At 41.5% G+C, this 26,136-nt stretch overlaps 1 protein-coding gene across 4 annotated transcripts in view; it reads right to left on the reverse strand.

Annotated features, from left to right (window-relative positions):
- Window positions 1-276: 276 nt before the first annotated feature.
- Window positions 277-26,136, reverse strand: part of esrrga (estrogen-related receptor gamma a) — a 76,306-nt gene continuing 50,446 nt past the window's right edge. For 3 of the 4 annotated variants that reach the window (XM_017477228.3, XM_017477230.3, XM_017477231.3), the window contains exons 6-8: window positions 25,755-25,937; window positions 8,876-9,145; window positions 277-4,337 (exon numbers count right to left, since the gene is read on the reverse strand). In XM_017477228.3, the coding sequence (XP_017332717.1) occupies window positions 4,093-4,337; window positions 8,876-9,145; window positions 25,755-25,937 (698 nt within the window). In that variant the 3' untranslated portion in view covers window positions 277-4,092. The remainder of the gene's footprint in view (window positions 4,338-8,875; window positions 9,146-25,754; window positions 25,938-26,136) is intronic. The other variant, XM_047157520.2, reaches the window with a different exon arrangement.

Consider the following 26,136-nt stretch of genomic DNA (forward strand, 5'->3'; position numbering starts at 1 on the left):
TCTGATAGGTTAGCGGTGTTAACACGGGGGCACTTATATAAGACCCTTGACCCCTTTTTATATTAAAAAGGTAAAAAGAAATGGAAGAAATTACATAGTGTATGCACGAGAATTCTACTAGAACATCCAGGGAGAAATGTCCAGAATCCAAATGTATCTACTTAAACAGTAAACTGGTAAATAGTAAAAATAAAAGGTCAATTTAACAGCCAAGAAACTGTTTTTTTCTTTTTTTTTTTTTTTTTTAAGTGTGAATGAGAAACAAAGGAAGCAGCCCAAAGTCAAAACTGGAAGCATGTTTTAATATTGCTCTACCATTATCCTGAAAGGCATAATTGGAGTTACACATCTGAATTGATCGTAGTTACAGAATCATAGGTCTCTCTTTTTGCATTGAACAATATATACAATGTAAAATAAATACATTTACACAAATGGACAGAATTGTTGGAGCACACTGTATGGTACACATCACAAAAATATACAAGTAATTGTTTCACTGATGTTGAGCACATCTAGAGCTACAGACATGGTTCTCACTACAGGCTGTTTCAGCAACTCCTGGACTGAAATTGATATCATCTTATTGATCATATATGTTTTTATTTTTTATTTTTGTTAATTTTTTTTTAAATACCCCCACCTCCTCCTCCTCCCTTCTTCCTCCAGTTCTTCCTGTTGATTAGTGTTTCTTACAATTTGCATGTTTGACTGCTGCAAAAATCCTTCAATACATTTCGCAGACGAGAATAAATACAACCCATGCCCATAAGGTCCTCTATAATAAAAAATATCAGTTGTTTGTACATCATCTATTTTTTTCCCCCCTATTATTTCTTACATTGCAAAATAGTCCAATAAATACAGCATTTTTGATCTAAGTCAGTTGCAGAGTGTGACTCCTGATCGCCACACATATTGCTTTAAATAAGAAAATATGTTGGAAAAATGTATCGTTGGTAATTTACACTTTGATTTCTCTACGTTAATACAGTATGTTGAAAACAGACAGAGTGAATAGAGCAAATAGAGCCTTCTCTCAATGATCTAAGTTAACCTTGGGACTATACTGTTCAAAGTTATGCAGTAAGTATCTCTAAAAGAAGTTCAGAAAATACTAGTATCCTTTTGGAAGAATCCATCTTTTTGTGCGAATGCTTTGTGTAACAAAAGGAAATACTCAGGACTCTCAGCCTTTAACGGTGAGTCAGACGTCTCGAAGTGGGTCAGTTTTGTCTTGAATTTATAGAAAGGGTGACGGCTGACTCCAAGTCAGCTCCTGTAACGCACCCAGGCCCAGGACCGCTTGCTGTAACATCTGTGTGACGTTATAAAAATGAAAGCTAAGCTTAAATCACTTTTAAAAAAAAATAAAATAAAAAATAAAGATCATGTTTTCATGTTTACATGGTGTTCTGTCTGTATCATAAGTCATAAAGTCATAAGAAAGACAAAATGCAATAGACAAGAGGAAAGAAAAATCACAAAGGAAGAAAACGCACCATTCTGCCATGAACTGTGTAAAAAAAAAAGATCAAAAATCAAAAATACGAAAGTGCCAACTTCCGATCAACAACAGGAACCCTCCAGTTTTTGACCATCCAACGAATAGCCATGATTAATGTTCAGAATAACTTTACACTCTCCAAAGCACTCTCTAAATGATAGATTTTGTATCGCTAATGACAATTATTACACAGTATTTAAAGAACACAGAAGGGAGAGAAAAAAAACCCTTATCCCTGTTTTATTCCAAGAATGATGTTTTTTTTAGTCCTTTTCTCTTCATTTTTATTTAGCACACAAAGTTGAAGCGAGCGTGTTAGAAACTGGATCCTACATCAAAACAAATAACATTTCTTTCCTTTGCAGCCTCAAGGATTTAAAGATAATATTACAAGAGTCGCTCAGCATGGAAGGCCTTATGTACAGCAGCGTGTTAAAAAAGAAAGAAAGAAAGAAAGAATAATCGTTTTTTTTTGTTGTTTTTTTTAAAAATCCACTACTATTTTGAGATACTCAAAAGCATTTTTTTTTAAACCTAAGATATACAGTACAGTGTTAGTCTACAGGAAAGTAGTTAGATAAAATGATCCCTTTTTAAATATATGTTGCTCCTTCCTTTAAATAGCTGTTAATCACTTATACATCAGTATAGATTACATCGATCATGAAACTGTTGATCTAGCAAGATCTAACTTTGCAAGAGTCCTTTATGCCAGAAAGTTATTTGAAACCCCTCATCCATGTCTCCTGAGGATTCATACATCCAGTAGTGTCTCTGTTTTCTACCCTGTCTTTAAAAAAAAAAAAGAGAGAGAGAGAGAGAAAAGAGTGGACGGCACACACAGAAAAAAAAAAGTGGAATCACCACGAGAAGAATACAACCACATCATCATCATCGCATGGAGCGTAAGAAAAAGGAGGAAAAGAAAGAAGCAGTTCAGGAAAAAAAGTACAGCAGACACAGAACACGTAGAAGCTGAACTTTTTTTTTTCTTTTTTTTTTTCCTCATTTTGTTCCAATAAAATGTCTTGGGTTAGTTTTATAATCTGTTCATTTACAATATACAATGTTAAAGAAGATTCAGGAAAATACCCCATAGACCTACTAATACTGACATATTTTTGTTGGTTGTAGTGGATAGCTTGCTTAATTACTTGACCTCTGCTAAAGAAAATTTCCATATTAAAGATTACATCATGATATCAAGGCCCTGGTAAAGAACCACATGAAACTAGAGCTACAATGATGGTCTTCGTAAGTGCTAATATACTGCTTGGATTAAAATGATATCAGTAAAAGTAAGTTTGGTGGTAATATAAATGCATATATCGTTGTGTTGAGTTAATGTTCATGGTCCTTCCGGCCACCATATCGGTCAAATATCACACTGTATCAACCACATAAAGGAAAGAAAGTTAAAGCTGCAAGAGATCACATTTCCAAAAACCCCCCTAAACGCCAAAAAAAAAAAAAAAAAAAAAAACGCACACAAAAAAAAAACAAACAAACACGGGCACGAACAGAAATTGCATAAATTTACACTCCTTTTTAAAACCTCTATTGCTTAGAGAAGATAGCAAGCATTTATTTTCTCCCGACTCGTAACAGATACCAAAAGTGTTAGAGTCGGTAGGAAAAAAACAACAACAAAAAAACTGTTCAATTATCAACATGTGATCAAATGCTAGTATGACATCCATACTACATATTTACACCCTTCAGTACAAATGCACTGAGCACAGTAAAATATCAATAAATAAACGAGTCTATTCCTTGTCCACTACAGTACCTCTGTTTTTGTATTGCATGAGAGACTAATGCTCAGGATATTCCCTGAAAAGATAATGGTGAAATCATTAAAAGTGGCTAGAAGTGTTTGGAAGACTCGAAAGGAAATTAGACGGGAATCAAGCCCCAGTGACTGCTTGTGGTTGAAATGAACATTAGGAGTGGCTTCTTTAGATGGGGTTGGGGGCAGAAGTAAACAAACAAACAAACAAACAAACAAACAAAATCTCTGTTTGGCGAATGCGCTGTCGGACTGCTCTTGTGAGGTCAGGTGGTAACACTACTGCCTGCTGTTAGGTTGTGGCCGTTCGTTAAAGAGGGACTATTGGACATGGGTTTGGGATATTACAGTTTCATTGGCATCCCACTCAGTGGAACTCCTTCCTTTGGCAGGGTTTGTCATTCTTGGATCCAGGTTCCGTTTTTAGGTGAAAATCAACAAAGAAAACTCTAAAAACTGCACCGGTTTTCAGAGAAGAACAAGTCAAAAGCTGGTTCGAAGTCCTGCTGATAAATAGTAAAAGTCTTTAGTTTTTTTGTCCTATTCAGCATGTTTGTTTGTTTTTTCCTCAACAACCACACTTTATTCGTTCTTTTATGCATCTAGCATAATGTCAATAGTCCGGAGTATTGTTAAGGTTAAGTTGTCATTATTAGATACCGTTGTTTATGGAGAAAAGTTTCGCAAACGGTATATCAGTCATAGCCTCATAGCCTGCCCAGTGTAGTGAGAGTGCTCGTGTGTATGCCCAGCCCGCTCCATGATGACAGAACCGGTCCAGGCGATGGTGGCCAAGCTAGACCTTGGCCTCAAGCAGCTCCAGGAAGAGTTTGTGCATGGGCACCTTGCCGTCCTGTTTGATGCTGTAGAAGTGCTGCACGGCTTTAGTGGACGTCTGGCGCAGCAGCGGCAGCGTCATAAGCAGCTTTCCGGCGCGACGCGGGTCCTCGGCGTGCTGGCTGCTCTCGTAGTCCTGCAATGCCTCATGCAGCACATCCTGCAACTTCTGCACTGCCTCCACGTCCTCTATATGCATAGAGTCTAAACGTCAAAACACACACATACTTTGTTATATAGTGGTTGAAATAGCATAAAGATGTATAGATGAACCTCACAGTAAGTTATGTTAAAACAAGAAATCTTACTTTATATATTTTCAGAAAATCATGACACGTCAGATAATCAGGCATGCTATTCAAATTGAATACATTTTAGCATGCCACAAAAAAACCCATAGCGAATAAGAGCAAAACACCTTTCATTGAAAAGAAGCTTAGAGCTCAAGCAGATGCAATAATTGTTCATGAAATTTTTGTTTATCCACGTGTACAAAAAAACAGGCAGAGGATCACAGCTAAAAAAGTGAGGAAAAGGGGATTGACTCGTCCTTTCTGCCAGGCTGGAGCTCATTCTACAGTGATTAAATGCACACTGGAGTATTAAGCAGCGAGGTTGCGCTCAGCGCATGTTTACAAGGCTCTCTGCGGGCCTGATGAATGGCACACGCGACAGGAACAACACTTGGAAGCAAGCTGATACGAAGCATGAGCCTGAACAAGAGGAGACAATGAGACGCCTTTCAGGCGTCAATCCCTCCGCATGACTGGCATTGTCGAAGAGGAATGTCAGACAGGGTCCATTTGCATATTTGCTTGTTAGCAAGGCGTGCACACTTGCCAGAGCACCTCGACGTTTGTAACAAGACTCATAGAACTAAATGCTCTTTGCTATAACATTCTCCTGGGGTTGTACTCTATTGAAAACACTGAGCTGAGGGTTCTGCCAAATAGTTGGCATACAGAATGCTAGTTGAATTTTTAATGCTTTTTTTTGTACCAAGTCAGGAAAGTCTGGAGGAAAAAAAAAAAAGCCTTTACACGGTCACTCGGGTAAAGACGGTGCTTTAATGGGCCGCCAAATCCAAAACAACACCCCAAAGCCAGAGATACTGTGCGTTCTCATGTGAGCCATAAGCCATTCACTAGGGTCTTTAGCCAAGTGATTACAATCCATGCATTACTCTGAATCGATAACTACATGCTAAATAATAACTGCAGGGTCAAATATTGATGAGGCAGAAATCACGTATAGGAGTCCCTCAGTGCTTTCACTGTTAGCGGTAGTTTTTAAGAGTTAGCACGGTGTACAGTCTGTCTGCTTCACATAATGGCTCAATATTCCGAGCCTTCAGTGTCAGGACGCCCAATCCGAGCCCATCTAGAATTCAGACAGCAAGGTCTCGTCCATCAGTCACATGGGCTTTGGCCATCTGAAAAAAGTGACCCATGACGAGACCGAAATCCCTGCCAGGAAAATGCTTAACTGCACCTTTCCACCAAGCCTGCCATGCCGGCAGTGCCATCAATCTAAGTATCAGCAGAGGTACCAGACAACTTACACCATTTTGCGGAAACGTATATATCATTGTCTGGGCTTGAGAAGCGAGATCTTCTTGCTTTAACACTCTGTGTTAGCTTATATCAGAAAGAGAAGTCCAAGAGAGGCTTTGGCACAAACGGCGTTTGAGGGCAAAGCCAAGGGGACTTATTTACAGTAGCACAATTCACATTTAATACAGTGAGGTGCTGCTACTCTATAATGACATCACGCTCAAATTAATGCTGTAATACCATATCGACTTTCTCCTGTTTTGGAAATTCGAATATAATTGTGATGTCACAGTAGCGGTTAATGGCTCATATGAAAGTAGACACTCAGGGCTTTAAAAATTTGCAAAAGTACTTCTTTTTTTTTTTTTACCTAGCCTACTAGGTTTAAATGTTATTTTGTTGTGGAAGTTGTATACAGTGTTTCATTATCAAAAAAAGCTTTAGTCGTGCTGTCCGTTTGATCTCTGTACCAGTGTTACTGTAGAGAGGTGTAAATTGTTTGCCCAGCAGGGGGCTCACACCCCTCCCGCTTTCCCATCGTCCTGCTCACCAGCAACTAAACACAGAGTCGTGATACTCTACACACAGAAACCCAACCGTGTCCTGACTAATCTTATTAATCAGACTTCATTTGTTTATACTGATAGAAAAAGTCAGATAAGTCGATTTCATGGCAGTGTACAGCTAGAAAGGGTCAAGAAATAAGCTTTATTTAAAATTTGCTTGATAGCAAGGTGTAAAAAAAAAAAAGAAAACAGTGCAGGAGAGAATATTTTTTTTCTGTTCTCTTCTCCCTCTTCTAAAAAAAAAAGAAAAAAAAAAGAGTGTGACAAAATGGCACACCTTTGAACTCTGGTATTATGCACGCTTCTCCTGGGAGCGGAGCTTTGAGAGGCGCGATAGGGCAACCTCAATAACATAAGTGTGTGACACGACACGAGAGGACGAGATAGGGCGCGGAAGGAAAGAGAGAGACTGTGAAAGCAAGGGAGAGTCAGAAAAAAATGAGAGGCCTAGAGACTAAAAACGAACTAAAAATCATTATAAACACTAAGTTAAATAAAATTATTATTTGTTACAAAATATTGAATTGCAGAATGTGATCACAGGCTATGATTCACATTTATGTAGCCACCAGGCAATGACACATGACTAGGGGAACATGTCCAGCACAAGGAGGAGAGGGATGGTGCAAGTCCATCTAAATAAATCTGCACATCGCTCTAGCCTCTTTTGCACCCCCCCTACCCCCAAAAAACAATCGCCATCCCATCGGTCTCTAGGCGCATGGTCATCGACAAGAGGGATGAACTGTTAATTACAAAATCAATTAAAAAAGAATTTCTCGAGAGCCGCGCAACCCTCTCCTTCTGGAGGGCAGCAGGGGCCGCGAGTGTCCAGCGGGCCGAGCTGTTGTCTGCGAGCGAGAGCAAGAGCAATCTGCTTTTTCATTTTTCAGCATGGCCAGACCCAGCCGGAGATTGATCGTCACATATGGCCTCAGAAAACAAACTGTCAATACCTTGAACGCTGGAGAATTTGAACAAATAGCTGCCCTCCTATTCAAGCTGCTCGCTGCATCCCATTTAACAGATTTTATCGACAGTTTCCTTCTTGTAATTAAAGGGGGGAGGGGGATGAAAAAACACGACGGCCAGCGACCAAGATAAAGTTCAAAGATGGGGTCAAAGGAAAGGAGCCGCAGGGGCAGGAGGGGTGCACATCTGAGTGTGTTATTGACACGCAGGTGCACGTTGATGCGCTCCTGGTTTAAGAGGTATCTGAAGATGGACTTATGCTAATGAGGGAAAAGGGACATGCCTTCAAACAAAGTGCGAGAGAGAGAGAGAGAGAGAGAGAGAGAGAGAGAGAGAGAGAGAATACGAGAGAATGCGGTGTCTGAGAGCTCTCTGCATTTATTCTGTATCGGATTAATCCGATGGATCTGTGCCTAATAATGCCACGGGAGAAAAAGTCATCAATTGTCAGAGAGTTTAACTCCTTCTGTACTGACCCACCTTACAACACTGAACTTCTGCTAATGAAAGGACGACAAATTTGCTGAAGCTAACTGTGTCATAATTCAAATATTAATAGACAGGCAACACACTTTATTAGGAACACTCGCACACCTGCTCGTTCATGCAATTATACAATTATCAGCCAATCATGTGGCAGCAGTCTGGTGCATAAAGTCATATATATATATATATATATATATATATATATATATATATATATATATATATATATATATATATATATATATTTTGACCATGCCGATACATGGTCAAAAGATTCAGTTAATGTTCACATCAAACATCAGAATGGGGGAAAAATATCACAGTGAGTTTGACTATGGCATAGTTGTTGGTACCAAATTGGTTGGACTGTGAATTTCTGAAACTGCTGATCTCCTGGGATTTTCACACCCAACAATCTTTATAGCTTACCCAGAATGGAGCAAAAAGCAAAAAACGTCCAGTTCTGAGGACAGAAAGGCTTCATTGATGAGAGAAATGAAGGAAGAACAGCCAAACTAGTTTGAATTGACAGGAACACTACAGTCACTCAAATAACCGTCCTTTACACCTGCGGAAAAGCAACTCAGAATGGATATCGAATCTTGAGGCTACAACTGGAGAAGATCACGTCGTGTTCCAATCCTGTCAGACACTACAGTTGAAGATTGGACAAAAGTCACGTGGTTTTCTGTCCTGTCAGTCTTCAACTGTCCAGTTTGTGTGAGACTGTGCCCATGATAGCCTTAGATTCCTGTTCTTGGCTGACAGGACTGGAACCTGATGTGGTCTTCCGTTGTTGTACTAGGTCATCTGCCTCAAGGTTCGATGTGTGAGATACATTTCTGCTCACCACAGTTGTAACGAGTGGTTACCATCGCCAGACCATTCTCCTCAGACCTCTCTCATCATCAACAAGAGGTTTTAACTTGAGAACTGCTGCTCACTGGATGTTTTTTGTTTGGCTGATTGGAAATATCCATTTCCATAAATAACCATGTTCCTAATAATGTGGCCGGTGAGTGTATATAATATATAAGATTTTTTTTTATTTATTGAAAAAGCAATCCTGAATGCTATAAACTTTCTGTATAAATAAACAGAACGATGACTTCTCTCATTAGTCAGAATGAGGGAAGAATGAGAGAAGAGAAGATGACCAGCTCACCTGAATTTGCAAGCGCTATAGCTTTCAAAGTCACAAATTCCTCTTTGTCCAGCTTCATGCTCTTGTACTTCTTCACCAGCTGCAGGATGGCGTTGTTCAGGTCCAGCAGGCCAGCCAGCTTGGACTGGTCCTCATCCATGATGTAGTCCTCAGCGTATACCAGCTTGTCCTCGAATGACAGTGACCGGTAGACCACACGCAGGATCAGGATCTCCATCCACGCACTCTGCAGCAGACTCATCTGATCAGCCAGAGACAGCGTGGAGAAGCCTACATGAAACAAAAAGAGGTGTTAACACTCAATGTCTACTCCTCATTTAGCTCTTCAAACCACTTTATGGATTTTCTAAGGTTGTGTTTAATGTAGTTAATGCCCTGGTGTATTTTTGCAGAGGCCAGAGGACAGCACCAGTGAGAGGTGGAGTGGCTTATAAACACAAATCCTCCTCTATTATCTGCTTTAGTGAAATGTGAATGTATCATAGGATTGACTTCTCACAACCAAGAGATGATGATACTGATGCAGAGCTATGGTAAGAGAGGAAAGTGAGCAATAACAGGAACTATACGTGGAGTTTGAGGAGGACCGTGGGACTCGAAGTGCATTGGCATTCTAAAGTTGTGGTCTCCAGGAGGATGGAGGGAACAAAGAATGGAGGGAGGGCGGAGAGGCGCCCAGCGCTCGGTGAGGCTCTTGTCTCGCTCTGTGCAGCAGGCCAAGGGGCATCCTGCAGGAGGGAACTCCTTATCTCGCCAAACATGCAGCATGGATCAATTCTTCCCATCACAGAAGCTGAAAGACTAATTGCTTGCCTCAAACTCCCTTCTCCTTCTTGCTCACCTCATTCATATCACTTACTCTTTCTCTCTCTTTCTCTCTTTCTATCTTTTCCTCTCCTCCCATCCTTTCTATTCCTTTCTCTTAAAAAAAAAACATTCCTGATACAGACTTAGAAAAGCAAAAACATGAGATACCAATGGACAGCAGATGAGTGAGAGCATGACCTGAAGTACGACAGTCTGGGCAACGGGATGTGATGAACAGAAAGCAAACACTGATAGGTGGCTCGCGATCTCTCTGATTTGTTAACTTTTTTCGAAGAGAATATGAGGCATCACCGGTGATGGAAGTACCACACGTAAGCACATTGGTGGGAGAGAAATGCTTAGCCTGAGATAGAAAGTACCACCATTTTTTTATCCTGATTGGCAAGATCTCTTTAAGGTTTCAGTACGTATTTAGCCTATTATTTACAACAAGCGCTAATTTATTAGCCAAACTGTTAAAATCCCTGATCTTGTTAGGCATGCGCTGAGCAGTTGGTGTACTTCCTGGCCTGCTGGTGGACGCGGAGTGCCAGTTGGCAGCAACGTCCAACACTACTTAATAACATCATCATAAGACATTAAGGACAATTTTTTTTTAAAGGAAGTCTTCAGTGTAACATGCTGCATTCTTGCAAATGAACATGCTGCCATGAACTACATATACAAACCCTGCCATCCTTCTCAGTGAGATTTATTTATTTATTTATTTACTTATTTTTACAATCTTAAACCATTACATCGAAAACAATAATATACTACCATGAGACTGGGTATGTTTAGGTAACAAACAAAAGAGGACAATTCGAAGCTGAGACAGTACAGGGGTGAGTTGCACAGCTAGAAAAGCCAAGCTGGGGGTGGGAGAGGACAGCAGTGGCAGATGGACAGAGCCCGTAGCCTGGAGCTCCCCGTGTGCCATATCATAGCCCTCCCTCCCAGTCACTGCTGTTAGTAAATAATTAGATTTACACGTTCCCTGATCTCCAACACATCTCCCCACAGAATAATTAAAAGCTGGATGATTATTTTATTGAGTGGAAGGATGCTTCCCCCCCCCTCCTCCCCCCAACCTCCTCATCCCACCTTTACTGAAGTCCATCAACGATTTTATCGGGGGGTCGGTCCCTGCTTTTACGGTTGTCATGCCAGCACGGGCATCCAATTTTTCTTATCTCCCTGATTAATACAAATGCAGTTTCGGAACGCATTAATTAACAGATACAAATCTGCGTTCTCATGGCCGGATCGATAGCGTGAAGAGAAGAGGCATCAATGCGAATTTACTGCCAAAGACGGAAGAGGTTTCTATATTGGCATTTACGTTGGGGGCAAACTTTAAAGTTACGTCCCGGGGTCCTTTCTTCTTGCCTGTCTTTCTTTTCTTTTTTTTCTCCCCCAGTCTGTTCAATTCATTTCACAAAAGAGGCATGCGATAACAGTGATAGGGGCTCACCTTTAAAAGCTAGGGCTGCGCTGGGAAGATCATTAAAGAGCTGAATTAAATACCAACGTGGCAATCTGGACGGCAGTAACCGTGTACAGCCGCTTCCTCAAAGGAATCTCAGCCATACAGGCGACTCAGAGAAAGTTTCATGTGCCAAATCTTATATTTTGATTTATCATAATGAGTTGTTGGAATAATCAAAACCGTATCCATTTCAGTGCTTTGCAAATTTGTCAATTAATCCTTGAGTGCTTTTTTTCCCCCCAGGCTCAAAGCAGACATGTCTATCCAGATGAAACTCATCTGAGATACAGGATCTTTAGCACCCCCCCCCCCCCCCGCACCCCCAACCCCCAAACCTTTCCTACACCCTACAGAGGGGACTGACACCAAGAGGCACCAAACAATCTAACTCCTTGAACAGAAAGAAAATATGAATCATTCCGTGGCAGAGGAAAAGGGAAGAATTCCGAGCGTTTGAAGAAACATGGAAGAACAAATCTGATGGCCTAGCTTTTGTGAAATCAGCAGTGGCTTTTCAGGAGGACTAAGCGTCTGGGTGTATGTGTGCATGGCATGTTGCAGGATGACAGAAAGAGGCTGTGATTCAGCCAAGCGAAGTTAACCCCTACCGGGCACGAGTGCTCAGCGACAGAGTTTGCCAAATCTCTTCTGACTGCACATTCACACTGCTGAGAAGGCCTTTCAGTGGGCAGGCACACACTCACACACACACACACACACTCTCTTTCACTCTTTGCATCATCACCTCCTTGCTTTCTCTATGAGCATGCGGTGATAGTCTTTATGATAGTCTCTATGGTATCTGTGTATGCGATGTCACATAATGTCAAAACAACAGCATTCTCACATATACACACAAATAAATTGCTCCCTGTCTGATACAGTGACACCGCCAACTTATCAGAGTGCTCTAAAAACATAACTGGTGATAATTTATATGTAACTGGAAAAAAAAATCTCAAATGATTCAAATGAATCATTCATCCAAATGACACACAAATCATTTCAGCTCAATTCTTCCTATATACAAGAAACACAGTACAGTAGGGTTATTTTGCAGATGCAAAAGTGTAAAAGAGAAAGGCGGAGGGTTATTACTATGATGCACCTCTTCTTAAAGAGAACATGATAAGTAAACACACACATTTTCTGTAGCCATCTGTGCCAATTCAAGTGACCAGTACACACAAGCAATGCAACATCTGCCATCTTGACTAAATAAAGACTCGAATCATAGGACTCGACTAAACCGAAAAGCTTCATTGTGGTTGGAAAACTTGAGGAGGAAAAACAAAAACAAAAACAAATGTTCACTTCGTACCACTTGGGATGCGAAGAAACAAACAAACAAAACTAGTTTTCTTTGCCATGTGTGTTAAGCGGATTAACCATTAAAGCCTACTCATCATTCATCCCATGCATGAGTGTGTACTGTATGCGTGTGTATTTATAACCCCCAGACACTAAGCCTCTTCTCAATGTCCGTTGACGCGGCTTGCTGCTAGCATACCCATACACGACACGTCCTCGCCTTCAGTCACCCGCACGGCAAATATTGAGCTAGTGAAAAAACGTGTGCAAAACAAAAACCAACATGAAAAAGGCAAACAAACCAGTGCGAGTGTGTGTGTGTGTGTGTGTGTGTGTGTGTGTGTAAACACAAGTCTCTCAGGTCTTTAGGCTGGGGAAGTGATGACGAGAGCTGAGAGCTGCATGCACACACACACACACACACACACACACACACACACTGACATAATTATTGATCCAGCAAATTAATGCTATGCCTACACCTAAAGCTAACCTTAGTAAACAAAAGTAATTTCAGTCTTTCAGCTGAAGTTTTTGATAAATAAATAAATACATATATATGTGTGTTTGTGTGTGTGTGTGTGTGTGTGTGTGTTGTGTGTGTGTGTGTATATATATATATATATATATATATATATATATATATATATATATATATATATATATATATTAAAAACAAATTTTTGTGCGGACATTTGGTCCCCATCAATATTTAAAAAGATGCACACGCGCGCGCGCGCGCGCACACACACACACACACACACACACACACACACACTAAAATAATTATTGATCTAACTAAGTAATGCTATGCCTACACCTAACCTTAGTAAACAAAAGTAATTCCACTCTTTTAGCTGCAGTTTTTGTAAAAAAAAACAAAACAAAAAACAAACAAAAAACAAACAAACAAACAAAAACAGCCAGATGTTCTTGTCTATATTTGTGTGGATATTTGGTCCCCATCAAGGTATATAAACATGGCCTCACACACACACACATACACAAACTGACTTCTTTTCCCTCAGGCCTTTCTTGCTTTCTTTCTTTTTTTTTTTTACACAATACATTATGTTTATGCTTCTGCTTGTGTCACAAACGCTTTGTTACATTCGAATCATAAAGGGATTTCCACTCTGACATTTCATAACTGACTAAACTGCAGTTGACCCCGTTCACGCGCACGCTTCGGTTACAAAACACCGACGAGAGAAAAAAAAAAAAAGCATTCAATTTGCTCCATCTTGATACGTTCAGCCGAAGCCGAAGCCGAGGCTGTTAACGTCTTCGTGTGGCATGTTGGATATCTTGTTTGTGTGTTTTTTTTCTTCCCCCTTTTCTCTCGTGCAGGATTTGGCGCAGCCCCTGGGGAAGGGGGGAGTGGGTGGTTGGGGGGAGGGGGGGGGCAGCCTTGTCGGCTAATCACAAAGTGTGTGCAAAGCCGCTTGATTCTAATGCACCTAATTAGCAATCGGCAGCCTCTTAATTGCATACATTAAGGGCCGATTGGTGGTGCAGATTAATTCAAAAATACTCAGGCAGCTGGTTAAGATGCCGCGGATTACTGTACGGACCGTGCTTTTCCACTTAATTAGATATGAAAACGAAGCGGGCCGAGTACAGTGCGGCAGGGCAGCGGGAGAACAGGAGCTCCCTGGACTATAATAAAGTGACCGCATGAGAGACACTCTCACAGATGGAGTGACATTAACAACCCGGATGGGAAGCCATTTCAAACAATGAAATATCAATATTTACATTTTAATTACCCCGCTTCTCGCGCTCTCTGGCTCGCCGTCGAGTGGCTCCGTCGTGACCACTTGGCGCGCGCGCTCAGAGGAGACCGGAGGGTTAGGTGGCACTAGATGGAATGCGGGCTGACATTTGATTTCGAAAGGCTTTTCGCGGATTTCACAGCTTAACATTGAAATGAGGAATTGATAACAATCCTAGAATCTGATTAGTCGAATCTCTAATGATATATATAATCATATACAGTACTGTGCAAAAGTCTTGCACATGCAAAGATGCCTTCAAAAATAATGACACTTTCTCCATTAAAAAAAAAAAAATACTATAAAGAGCAGTAAACTGTAATAAATGAAACAAAGGCAGTATTTGGTGTGACGACCCTCTTCTAAAAAAACAAAAAACAAAGGTGGAATTAGTGCAGTTTTGTAAGGAAATGAGCTGTAAGTGTTACTGAGCATGTTGCAGAACCAGACACGGTTCTTCTGGAGACTCTGACTGTCGCGCTCGCTTCTTATATTTGCAGCAAAAATCCAACCGCCTTCATTGTGTTTTTTGTCTGAAAAGTGTCTCCTACCACGTAATATGCTGCTTTCTTTACTGACATACAAACATTTTTCCATAACATTTTAATTCTGTGCTGGAAAACAAATGTTTGGGAATCTAAAATGTTTTTTGTACTGACTTGATAATGTAGAAGTCATAACATAAAAATCTATAATAAAGTTTGTACGAAAAATATAAAAAAGGGTGCCTAAAACTTTTGCACAGTACTGTATATGACATCAGGCTTTTTTTTTTTTTTTTTTTTGGGCCCCAATGAAAAGCAACTCCTGAGGGATCCATTTCTCTCCTCCCCTTCCCTGGAAGGTACAGCAACAGCTTCAGGGAAGTCCTATTAGTGCAATGTTTGTGTAGCGCTTCCCTTAAAAACTGTTCCACCATACGTATGCTCCCGACATGCTTCCTACATCAATAATGAGCCACTAAACTGGTCCAAGGATTATACTAGTATTAATACGGACTGCTAATGCACAGAGTTGTGGAGCTCTATATGTTAATGTAGCTCTACTTTCTTGATCATAACCTGAGAGATAAAATGGAAGCGTCTGAAGTGAAGAAGAGAGAGTCTTCTAATGCCACATGCAAAAACGGCCACTAAATGCATTTAATCTTCTCATTAAATTGGTGAAAATAAAGTTATTATGCTCTTCATACAGACCCATCTTTTGAAAAATAAACCCAATAACATCCATGTCTTCCGCAGCTTTCATATAAAACACACAGATGTCAATCGCTCCTTCAGCAGCCTCTCATTTCATACCTCGGGTTTGCGAACACCTCAAATATGATCACTACGTGAATGCTAGCATTTACTCTCTCTCTCTTTCTCTCTCTCTCTCACACACACACACACACACACACAACTATAAACAACAAACAGTCATCTGTGAGCATTGGGCCTTTTAATAGAATGTCATCAGAGAGCCTGTGCTTAAAGCATGCTCTTAATGTGTCGGAGATGAGACGCGACTCCCCCATTCCATGGCAATGAGCACCTTTTAATTTCTGCAAAAAGGCACGGCTGAAAATCTTAATTAATTGTTTCATACTGCTTCAGGGTCATTATGCAATGCAATAAAGGCCATGTAATTATGAAATTTTACAGCCATTACCGAGGCTGATAGCTCGTATTTCATCATCAGGCGGGCCCGATGGCTTTCCAGGCGCACGATCACGCGTGATGGACTACGCGCAGATCCATCAGGGCCCAAACAATAAGCCGGCCAGGCCTGCTGTAATAGCTACCCACAGATGAAGCGACAGATAAAGATAAACTATAAATCCAACTGCACGGATGCTAACACGGGCCTGTGAGGGGGTAGGAGCTGCAGCGGTGTCTGACTGTGTGTCTTTACTGTATGTCTCTGGATGCTTCAATGCAATACGCTATTAAAAACAAGCAAAGTGTGCGGGCAAACATGTTTGCGTGAAGAAACAGTCGAAATGTAGTCGAGGCAAATTTCCAAGTTCAGGACAGACAGAATCGCATGAAAGCCAATAGCAGGGTCCACACAGGAGTTTGAGTTGGAATAAAAAAAATAAACTGGGCATGAAAAAAATGTGCTGATGCAGGTTCAGGTTTACTAGACAGAATGGCTCCTCAGAATAAACTACAGAAAGAGGGAACGTCTCTCATGCAGAGAGAGAGAGAGAGAATAAAATAAAACATTTGAATTCCTGTGTGTGTGTACACAGAGAGAAATATGCATGTTAATCACACATAATAAAGGATACTAAAAATGACATTCCTTATATATATATATATATATATATATATATATATATATATATATATATGTATTTGATGGTATAGTTCTAATAGAATATGTATTTATTATAGTAAAGAAGCTTTGTGTGATTAGACAGCATGAATATTATTATTACTCATGAACCAGTACAGCGTGGACCACTTGTGCTCCGTCCTGTTCGCTCGTGTCGCAGTGTGCGGAGTGCCGGGTGTCGCACACTTAAAGATGTCCAATCATTTTATTCATAAGCAACACAGTAGGTCCCATTCTCACATGGCCTTGCTGCCAGAGCCCCGACCACATCGATAATAATTTACATCTCGATTAAGCACATCCTTCCTGTGACTTGCCGTGTCAGGAAAGGCCTGTTTAACCCATCTTTTCCACACACACACACACACACACACACACACACACACTAAACACACACACACACATACACACATGGGGTTGTAATTCCTCAGAGCAGCCTGACAGCTCGAATCCAATCCCATTTTCTTGCCTGTTTAGCGTCTGATGGAGAGGATCCCTCCCTCTGAACTGTTATTTTGGGGTGGGGGGCCATTTCAGGGCCCGTCGGCGTGAACTTTGCATGAACCTCCGGAAAAATAATGCCATGTGATGACAAGCCTGTTCTACCTTCCAGTAAATTTGCTGCGGGAGATGGGAGCCGGGCAGTAGGAAGAGAAAGAGAAAGAGAAGGGAGGGGTCGTGTGTGTGTGTGTGTGTGTGTGTGTGTGTGTGTGTGTGAGGATGAGTTGAAATGGAGTTTGGTTTTGCGTAATTACATCCATCTATCTTTATATTCCAGCAGCATATCGCAAATTGAAAATACCAAAAAATTGACTGCTGGTCCGGATAGTTAATGATTGGCGGCAACGAGGCCGTGATTTATTGGTTACTTACTGACGTGACACATTTGCATCTTATTAGGCGGAGATTACTAGGAGGCCCTCTCAGATTGCGCGACGATGCGGCCTCCTTTCGCACAAAGCGCCTGATGGATTGATTTGATTTGCAAATGTAATCAAACTAATAAGAGGGAAAATACGAGCAATAATGCCTTGTTTTTTCAACTAGCAATCACAAAGGGCCGCCCTGTTTCGCTGAGGCGCAGGGTGACGCAGGACCCGCTGCGGCATTTTCAGAGGGCCACAGAAAGGTGAAAGTTTAGGAGGAATGCGCTTCCTGTCAAATCTACACTCGCACTGATGGGACACGACTGTGGGCTTTACACAGCAATAGTGTCCTTTATCAAGAGAGACATGCAGGGACACACACACACACACACACACACACACACACACACACACACACACACACACACACACAAATGCACGAAGCCCTAAGAGCTGTGATGTGACAACAAACACAGGTGCTGTCCCAGTGGACTCTACAACAGGCATGACTTCTGTCACTTCTATTATCTATGAAGGCAAAGAGAGTGTTTGTGCATGTGAATGCGCACGTGTGTGTGTGTGTGTGTGTGTTGACAGTGTATAGATTCAGACGTTTGATTTATTTCAGCTGCTCATTTCTATATGGACAAGAAAACAGCACTTCTGAGAGGAAGTCAAAGGAGTTACAGGTCACGCTAGTCTGAATACGTAGCATTTGAATACCTAGCATTTCTGTGCAGTAGCTGTTCAGCTGCGACGCGAGAGGCATTACAGTCTCTGACATCGGTTCAGACGTTACTGTACACTGTGCGTTATTTTAAATTCGAAAGGATCGAGTTCGATTAAAGGAACGAATCCCGTTATGCATTTTCGAACAGTCGGAAATCTGCTACTAAGTAATATATCCATTTTTAGATCCTGTACTGGCTCCATATCTACAGCTTCCTGAATACACACAAGAGAATCGACTTGATGGATGTGTGAATAATGCGGCCGGTGTGTTATACCTGTGCATTGTTTCTATTCTATTATTATTATTATTACTTTAAATAAATTCTCGTATGCTTTATTAATATTTAATATTTTATCTGACGACCGTTCTGTCAGTCCTATCTTTGAAAGAACTAGTGATATCCTCTCTACAGTGTGTGTGTGTGTGTTGCTTAGTCTACAGGCAATTAATCTCTTCATATCATGTAGATGAGGCAGAAAGAGAGAGAGAGAGAGAGAGAGAGAGAGAGAGAGTAAGTAAGTAAGTAAAGTGGATTTTATTTATATAGCACATTTAAGCACAGTGAAGCTGACCAAAGTGCTGAACAGAGAGAGTAAGAAAAAGTCAAATAGAACACAGAATAAAACCAAATAAAGACAAACAACAGACAATAGCAAAAAATGAGATTAAAATGCCTGGGAGAAGAGATATGCTTTCAGCCTCTTTTTAAAAATGATAATTGAGGGTGCAAGGCGGATGTCCAGTGGCGGTTGATTCCATAAACGAGGGGCGGAGACGGAAAAAGCTCTGACCCCTTTAGTTTTTAAACGGGATCGAGGGACATACAAAAGAAACCTATCAGAAGATCTTAAAAACTATGCTGGATGATTGTGGTGTAAGAAGATCTTTGAGATAAGAAAGAGTTTGATCATGAAGAGTTTTAAAGACAAACAACAGAATCTTAAACTGGATCCTAAACTGGACCGGGAGCCAGTGGAGCGATGCTAAGATTGGGGTGATATGATCGTATTTCTTTGCCTTGGTCAACAACCTTGCAGATGTGTTCTGAACCGTCTGGAGACGAGCAAGAGATGACCGAGGAAGACCCAAGTACAATGAATTACAATAATCTATCCGAATAACCTTCTCCAAATCTAGGAGGGACAAAAATGTTTTAAGTTTAGAAAAAATCCGTAATTGATAAAAAAAAACTACTTAACTCGTTCTTAACGAGCGAATTTATTTGCTTGGTTAAGCATAATTCTGAGTCCAGGATGCGCAGAGAGAGAGAGAGAGAGAGAGAGAGAGAGAGAGAGAGAGAGAGAGAGAGAGAGAGAACGAAATACTTCAAATAATCTGTAGAAATTTCTCAACAATAAATCGAGACAGACAGAATACATCACGGCATTAGAAAGGTCAAACGTGTCGTGTTGACTGGAATGGCAGGCATAAAATGAGTAATCAGTAATATGGGTTAAATAATTAATACAGTCCGTATTAAAGGGGGAAAAAAGACATAAATATTCTTTAGTGATTAGGAATAAATGTGTCATCTCTCGATCAGGTTGGTGGGAGTCAGAGAAAGCTTCTAAACAGTGTTCGGAGCGAAGCGCATGACGAAGCTCCTAATTTTCCTAACGATTTATGGCCTGGCGTCCACGAAACGACCAATCTAGAGATTGATGAGATCACCCGACGACGATGATGAACAACACACGGTTAAGAAGAACTTACATCACTGCTGCTTCATCTACGGTATGTAACGCACACGTATACAGTGCTTACATTACTTTCAGTGCTTATTTCTCAAACGCACTCCTTCTCCTGGTCTCCCTAACACACACACACACACACACACACACACACACACACACACACACACACACACACACACACACACACCATTCGCTTCGCTGTATTTGCTTTGTTTTTTTTCCAGACATTTTCTCTGTCACACTTAATTTAGTGCCTCTCACTTTGCTGAATGCACGGCAGGGCGAGCGAAACCCCAGCTAAAAGTGAAAATTTGATTTGCTAAAAGGAGCTTAGGGCATCTATTAATCAATATTTGCAGAGTGTCAGGCTGGGGGCGGTGACAGACAGGCCCCCATTTGGAGATTGGCTAGAAAGGGGATGGCTGGGACGACTGGGGTTAGTGTTTCTCGGATCGTATAGGGGAGGAGAATGAAGTAAAGAGGGATGAGAGTGCAAAGACTACATACAGTAGATGTATGCAGTAGCGAGGCAAAACTGGGTCACTACCTTCATTACTGACAGTAACAATGTTTGGATGTGATTACAAAATGGTGAGGCTTCAGCCTACAAATGACTAATGTTCTAACGAGACAGCGCATGTATGTGAGAGTCATCAGTCTGAAAAGTGCAGCCATCCATCCATCCATCCATCCATCCACCCGTCCATCCATTTTCCACACTGCTTATCCTACTCAGGGTCACGGTGGGAGCCTGGAGCCTGTCCCAGGGAACTTGAGGCACAAGTCAGGGGCCAGCGTGGACGGGGTGCCAACCCATCCTGATGCACAATGGCACACACATTCATTCACACACTTTGACAATTTGGAAAAGCCAACCAGCTTACAATGCTTGTCTTTAGACTGGGGGAGGAAACTGGAGTATCTGGAGGAAACCCCTGAAACACGGGGAGAAACTCTGTGCACACAGGGCGGAGACGGGATTCCAACCCTTAACCCCGGAGGTGCAAGGCAAACGTGCTAAGCACTAAGCCACCCCCTATGACCCCCCCATATCATAATCATAATCATAATCATAGCTCACAGATACTCTACAAAGAGCCTGAACATGCTCCAGTTGCTGGTGCGCTGGTGACTTCCCAAAATTCCTTCACGTTCACTACCCTGATTAAGACATTCTTCGCAGCCCAACGGCACAGAGGAATGAAATAAATAAACGAAGCAAATAACAAACAATTAAATAAATAAATAGAAAACCCACAGATCGGCTACAGCCTCAGGCAAGACTGTGGCTTCGGTCTGGCGCTTTTCTCTCTCTCTCTCTCTCTCTCTCTCTCTCTATATTCCTTTTGTGTGTGTGTGTGTGTGTGTGTGTGTGTGTGTGTGTGTGTGTGTCGAAGCCTGAGGATGGAGCCTAGTATATACAGATCAGCCAATAATGATGCCTCAATCAAGAGGCAAGACAGGGCTGAATGAGCACCTCTACGATTCCCCCCAACCCCCCGTTTTATTCATAACAAGGTTTCGGTGTGAATATTCTAATCCACAACAATGCGGCCGAGTAGGCTACCTAATCGTCTTTATTACAGCCTGTGAAAGCTAGCTGCAATATTTGACCAAGAGTCTCCTTCCAGCCTCAGTTTTTCTCTCTCACGTGATGCAATTACAAATGCCGACAATAGTGCATGTGTGAGAGAGAGAGAGAGAGAGAGAGAGAGAGAGAGAGAGAGAGAGAGAGAGAAGAATTAAGTGGACTGAGGACGTACCTCAGTATCTACATAAAAGAGATTAGAGAAGACAGGCTTCCATTTTACACCTCAATCACATTGTGTTAGCACACGCTTATCCACCCGCCGGCCAGAATTGAAAGGGAACTAAAGAAAAAAAAAAAAAGTCCCTGAGATAGGGCCCTGAGAAGCCTGAGCAATTTCAGCTGCCATAAAGGCGCTCTAATAGTGGGAAGCCTGTCACGCTAAAAAGGTGCTGCTACACGCCGCTCTGTCCGTTCCTCAAGTGAAGTGAAGTGAAGTGCGACTGGCCCGCTATTGTGCGCTCCCTTGCTCCGATAAGGCCTGTCACAATTACATGACAGTTTTCTATTCTCCAAATTTCTATTCTGTTATATTTACAGATAAAAAGGGGGTCTTCAGTAGGGCTTTCCAGTCTCCTTCTCTCTTTTGAAACCATTCACTGGCCTGCCTTCTCTGAACGCTGACATCCGTGCGGCTTCTCAAAAACCAGCCAGTGTGTTTTCATTTAGTAAAGATACCTCATTTCAACTCATTTGCACTGTGTTGTCTTCATATTTACCCCAAAGAAAACATATCCCTACAGTAGATCCACACACACATATATATATATATATATATATATATATATATATATATATATATATATATATAGAGAGAGAGAGAGAGAGAGAGAGAGAGAGAGAGCGAGCGAGCATGTTACAGAAGCAATCTGAGAGAAGAGCGAATGCATGTGAGAGTGTGAAGTAGCTCGAGTCGAGGCGTTTTTAACTCGACTGTGCCCGAACACAGACTGCTTCATTATCTAGCAGGCCTAGCGGCACAGCAGTCCCTGTAATGCTGAGTGATGTTTAAATTAGTTTACAATTTGGCCTGCTCCTAGCCTAGGACAGATCTTAAACGAAGGCGCTCAGAAATGTCAGGCGCGCTCCTAACCGCCGTAACAAATTGTTGCCCGCACGCTGCACGCACCTAATGACTTCAAATTAGCTCCCACGCGAGGCCCTGACAGTTGGTTACGACGGTTAGCAGCACAGCCGCTGTATCATGAGCGCTAAATTGCTTCGCGGCTCTCTTGGGGAGGAACGGAGGCCTTCATCAATTTGATTAAAAAAAAAAAAAATTACTGTACCATAGGAAGCGGTGAGGCGAGCGAGTTTGTGTGCTGACAACACGACAGCCACATGAGAACGTCCACACAGCGAGAGGCTGTGGACGGAAAAGGTTAAAAAGGTCCGTTTTGAGGAAGAGATTGTGTGTGTGTGTGTGAGAGAGACAGAGTGAACCACAGAGGTGGGTTACAATTCTATTTAACTGGAAGGTTTTCTCAATCATTTTGAGATTGTGTGTGTCTGTGTGTGTATACACACACACCTCTCTCTGTGTGAGAGAATCTTCGATAGAGAGTCGCTGCCACTTTTTTTTCCCCGAACGGATCTCTAGATCAGATTCCTTTCCTTTAGATGCCGGAGGAACACGTGAGGCTGGAGATGAGAGCAGCAGGAGACGGCGGACTCAAGCAGAACTCGAATTGCCTGCTGAGCTTCCGTCATACAGTCATCTCTCTTCTGCTGAGCAATCGCTCTCAGTCCAGTGCACACACACACACACACACACACACACACATGAATGATGAGAGCTATCTTCAGTGCCAAACACATGTAACTTGAGTCTTCACTTAACTCTAAGAATAAATTCATGTGTATGAAATGGACAAACTGATGTCTCTCTCTCTCTCTCTCTCTCTCTCTCTCTCTCTCTCTCTCTCTCACACACACACACACACACACACCTCTACCTATCATACATACACCTATCAGGCCTATTTCTTGCTATAAGTGATATAAGCAGGACCTGCTCTTAGGACCTCCGACCACTAGGGGGCTCCATGATTTTTCAAACAGATAAGCAAACCGCAAGCACACAAAGTTTTTTTTTTTTTTTTTTTATCAATTTACACAAATAACCTCAGAAGATCATGAAGAAGCACTGATCAGCAAGGGCAAAATCATAGCTAAGAAATTAATGCTAATAAATCGAAGTTGTTTGCATTCTTGCCTCTTTGAATTGAAATAGAAAAGAACATTAGTTATTATTCTAACTAAATGATGCTCTGCTTAACTCTAACCTTAATCTCAATTACCAAAAGGAAACATAAAGGGTTTATGAAATGAAAGAACCGACTTGATCGGATGTCCCGTGTTTTTCATGTTCAGTCTCCGTAACCTTTTTAAAACTGACGCTCTGCTCCAGGTGCTGCTCATGGTCAAAAAAATACAGGATATACTCTTATTCCGTATGCCGGAAAAAGAGGACAAGAGAGGCAGGAAGAGGTGAAGGAGAAAGTCTTTCTGTGTTAGCAGTTTGAGCTTCAGCGCCGTGTCTTCTTGCTCATGGATGGAATCAGATCCAGTCTACAGGGCAAGCCTGGAGCGATCTGGCACTGAGCCACGTACACAAAAGTCTGCTCTCACCTCTCATGACACATTATGAGCCCTGAATGCCACCGATAATACCTGATGCCTGACGCTGGAGCACCACAAAGGAGCATCAGAACACCAGTCCAACGTGATTGCTATCTACAACATTAAAGAAATGGGATCAAATTCTTTTTTTTTTTTTTTAAGAAAATAAATAAACATCTAATCAACTGACCTTTCATCTCTAAGCTGCTAACTGCTCTCATCAAACAAGCAGCACGTAAAACTCGGCTCAGACGGACATTAAATGCAAAAAAGATGGCCTTTGTTAAAGAGATCGCTGAAAATTCCTCATTCTGCCTGTTCGAGATAGGCAATAAAGCAGTAGCCAGAGAGAGAGAGAGAGGTGGGGGAGATGGAGTGAGATCGGGAGGGCCACTTGTCTCAATCATGGTCACCGGAGCCATTACTGCTCATGGGTAATGTTGTCCTTTCAGTCCTTCCAGCAGCTACTAAGGTGAGCAGGCAGGAGAAAACACTCCATGTCTGCTCCTTTAGATTTCAAAGCATTGTGTGTGTGGAAGAATTAGGCTAAAAATGAACAAATTGATCGCATTTCCTTTGTGTCATCACAGAATGAGTGACAGAGAGAGAGAGAGAGAGAGAGAGAGAGAGAGAGAGAGACTGCAGATCTCATGAGTGTGTCAGTCAAGGCTGGTGTGTATCAGTGTGTTGGACAGGCTTTATTTGGCCTGTAAATATGATTCAACTTACCATCATAGGCAACAGGCACGTCATGAATAATCAAGCACTAATACCTGAATGAATAATTATTTAAATATGAACGAATGCGCTGTAAAAGCGGATAAGTTCCTTTCACTCCAAAAATTTGAGGAAACTATTTACCTCAAAATGTTGAAGTTGATAAATCAATTTCTTTACACCAAATACACTTAAATATAACAAAAATTCAACTCAAACTTGTTATATTTAAGTGTATTTGGCGTAAAGAAATTGATTTATCAACTTCAACATTTTGAGGTAAATAGTTTCCTCAAATTTTTGGAGTGAAAGGAACTCATCCGCTTTTACAGCGCATTCGTTCATATTTAAGTAATTATTCATTCAGGTATTAGTGCTTGATTATTCATGTACTGTTCTTGTTAAGTGTTCCTAAAAAAGTTTAGCTAAATTTGTTGATAGTGGTCAATTGTATTTTTTTTTCTATAACACAGTAGTAACACTTTATCATTTGTATAATAACGACTCGTTTTCAGGTCCGTGCATGGAGCACGCCTTACATGATCTGAGCATAAATTATAATAAACAGCTAGCCGATAATATTATCATTATTATCGTCACGATATGGTGGAGATTCCTGTAAGGAGATGTTTATTCGGCTCACGGAGAAGGAGGCTACGGTGTGATTGTTTATAGCTGCTGTGACATAAGTGATAACAGGAACGAACTTTACTGCCAGACGTTCCACAGCATCAAATGTAAATCACTATATATAAAGAGTTAAAAGCATGGCGTATTGTTGATGAATGCACAAAAACATGTCATGATTGGTAAATTTCTGAGGTATAAGAGGACAAACACTGCGGTTATAGAAAAAGAATCTACGTCCACCACAGCATGTTGTGTATTAGTGCGTATTTACATGATAATATATGATAATGACAATAGACAGGACTTGTGCGTGCGGTGGTGGCCCTACCTGGGATGTGCTTGGCCCAGCCGATATTGACCACCAGCTCCCGGTCTGCCAGGTCACACAGCGTGGTCAAAGCCTTGATGTCGCTGTCGGGGACAGTCGGGTCTGGCATGGCATAGATCTTCTCAGGCTCAGCCACCAGCAAGTGTGACACGATCTTATTATCTGCAAGGCAGCCAAAGGGGACTGTATTTGAACACCAAGGAGAAAACACAAGAAAAGAATAGGATTATACGAGCACAGTCACAAAGAAATGCCATTGTTCATCAGCAAGTAGTTCAGCAGCTCAACAGGAACTATCGACAAGGCTGTTCTTCCTCGAGGAGAGACCGATAGAGTCGTTAAAACCACGGCGAGTTTTCTTTTCTGAATGAATGCCCGGCCT

This window comes from Ictalurus punctatus, chromosome 9 (genome assembly GCF_001660625.3).
Source record: "Ictalurus punctatus breed USDA103 chromosome 9, Coco_2.0, whole genome shotgun sequence".
In the NCBI taxonomy this organism is placed as follows: domain Eukaryota; kingdom Metazoa; phylum Chordata; class Actinopteri; order Siluriformes; family Ictaluridae; genus Ictalurus; species Ictalurus punctatus.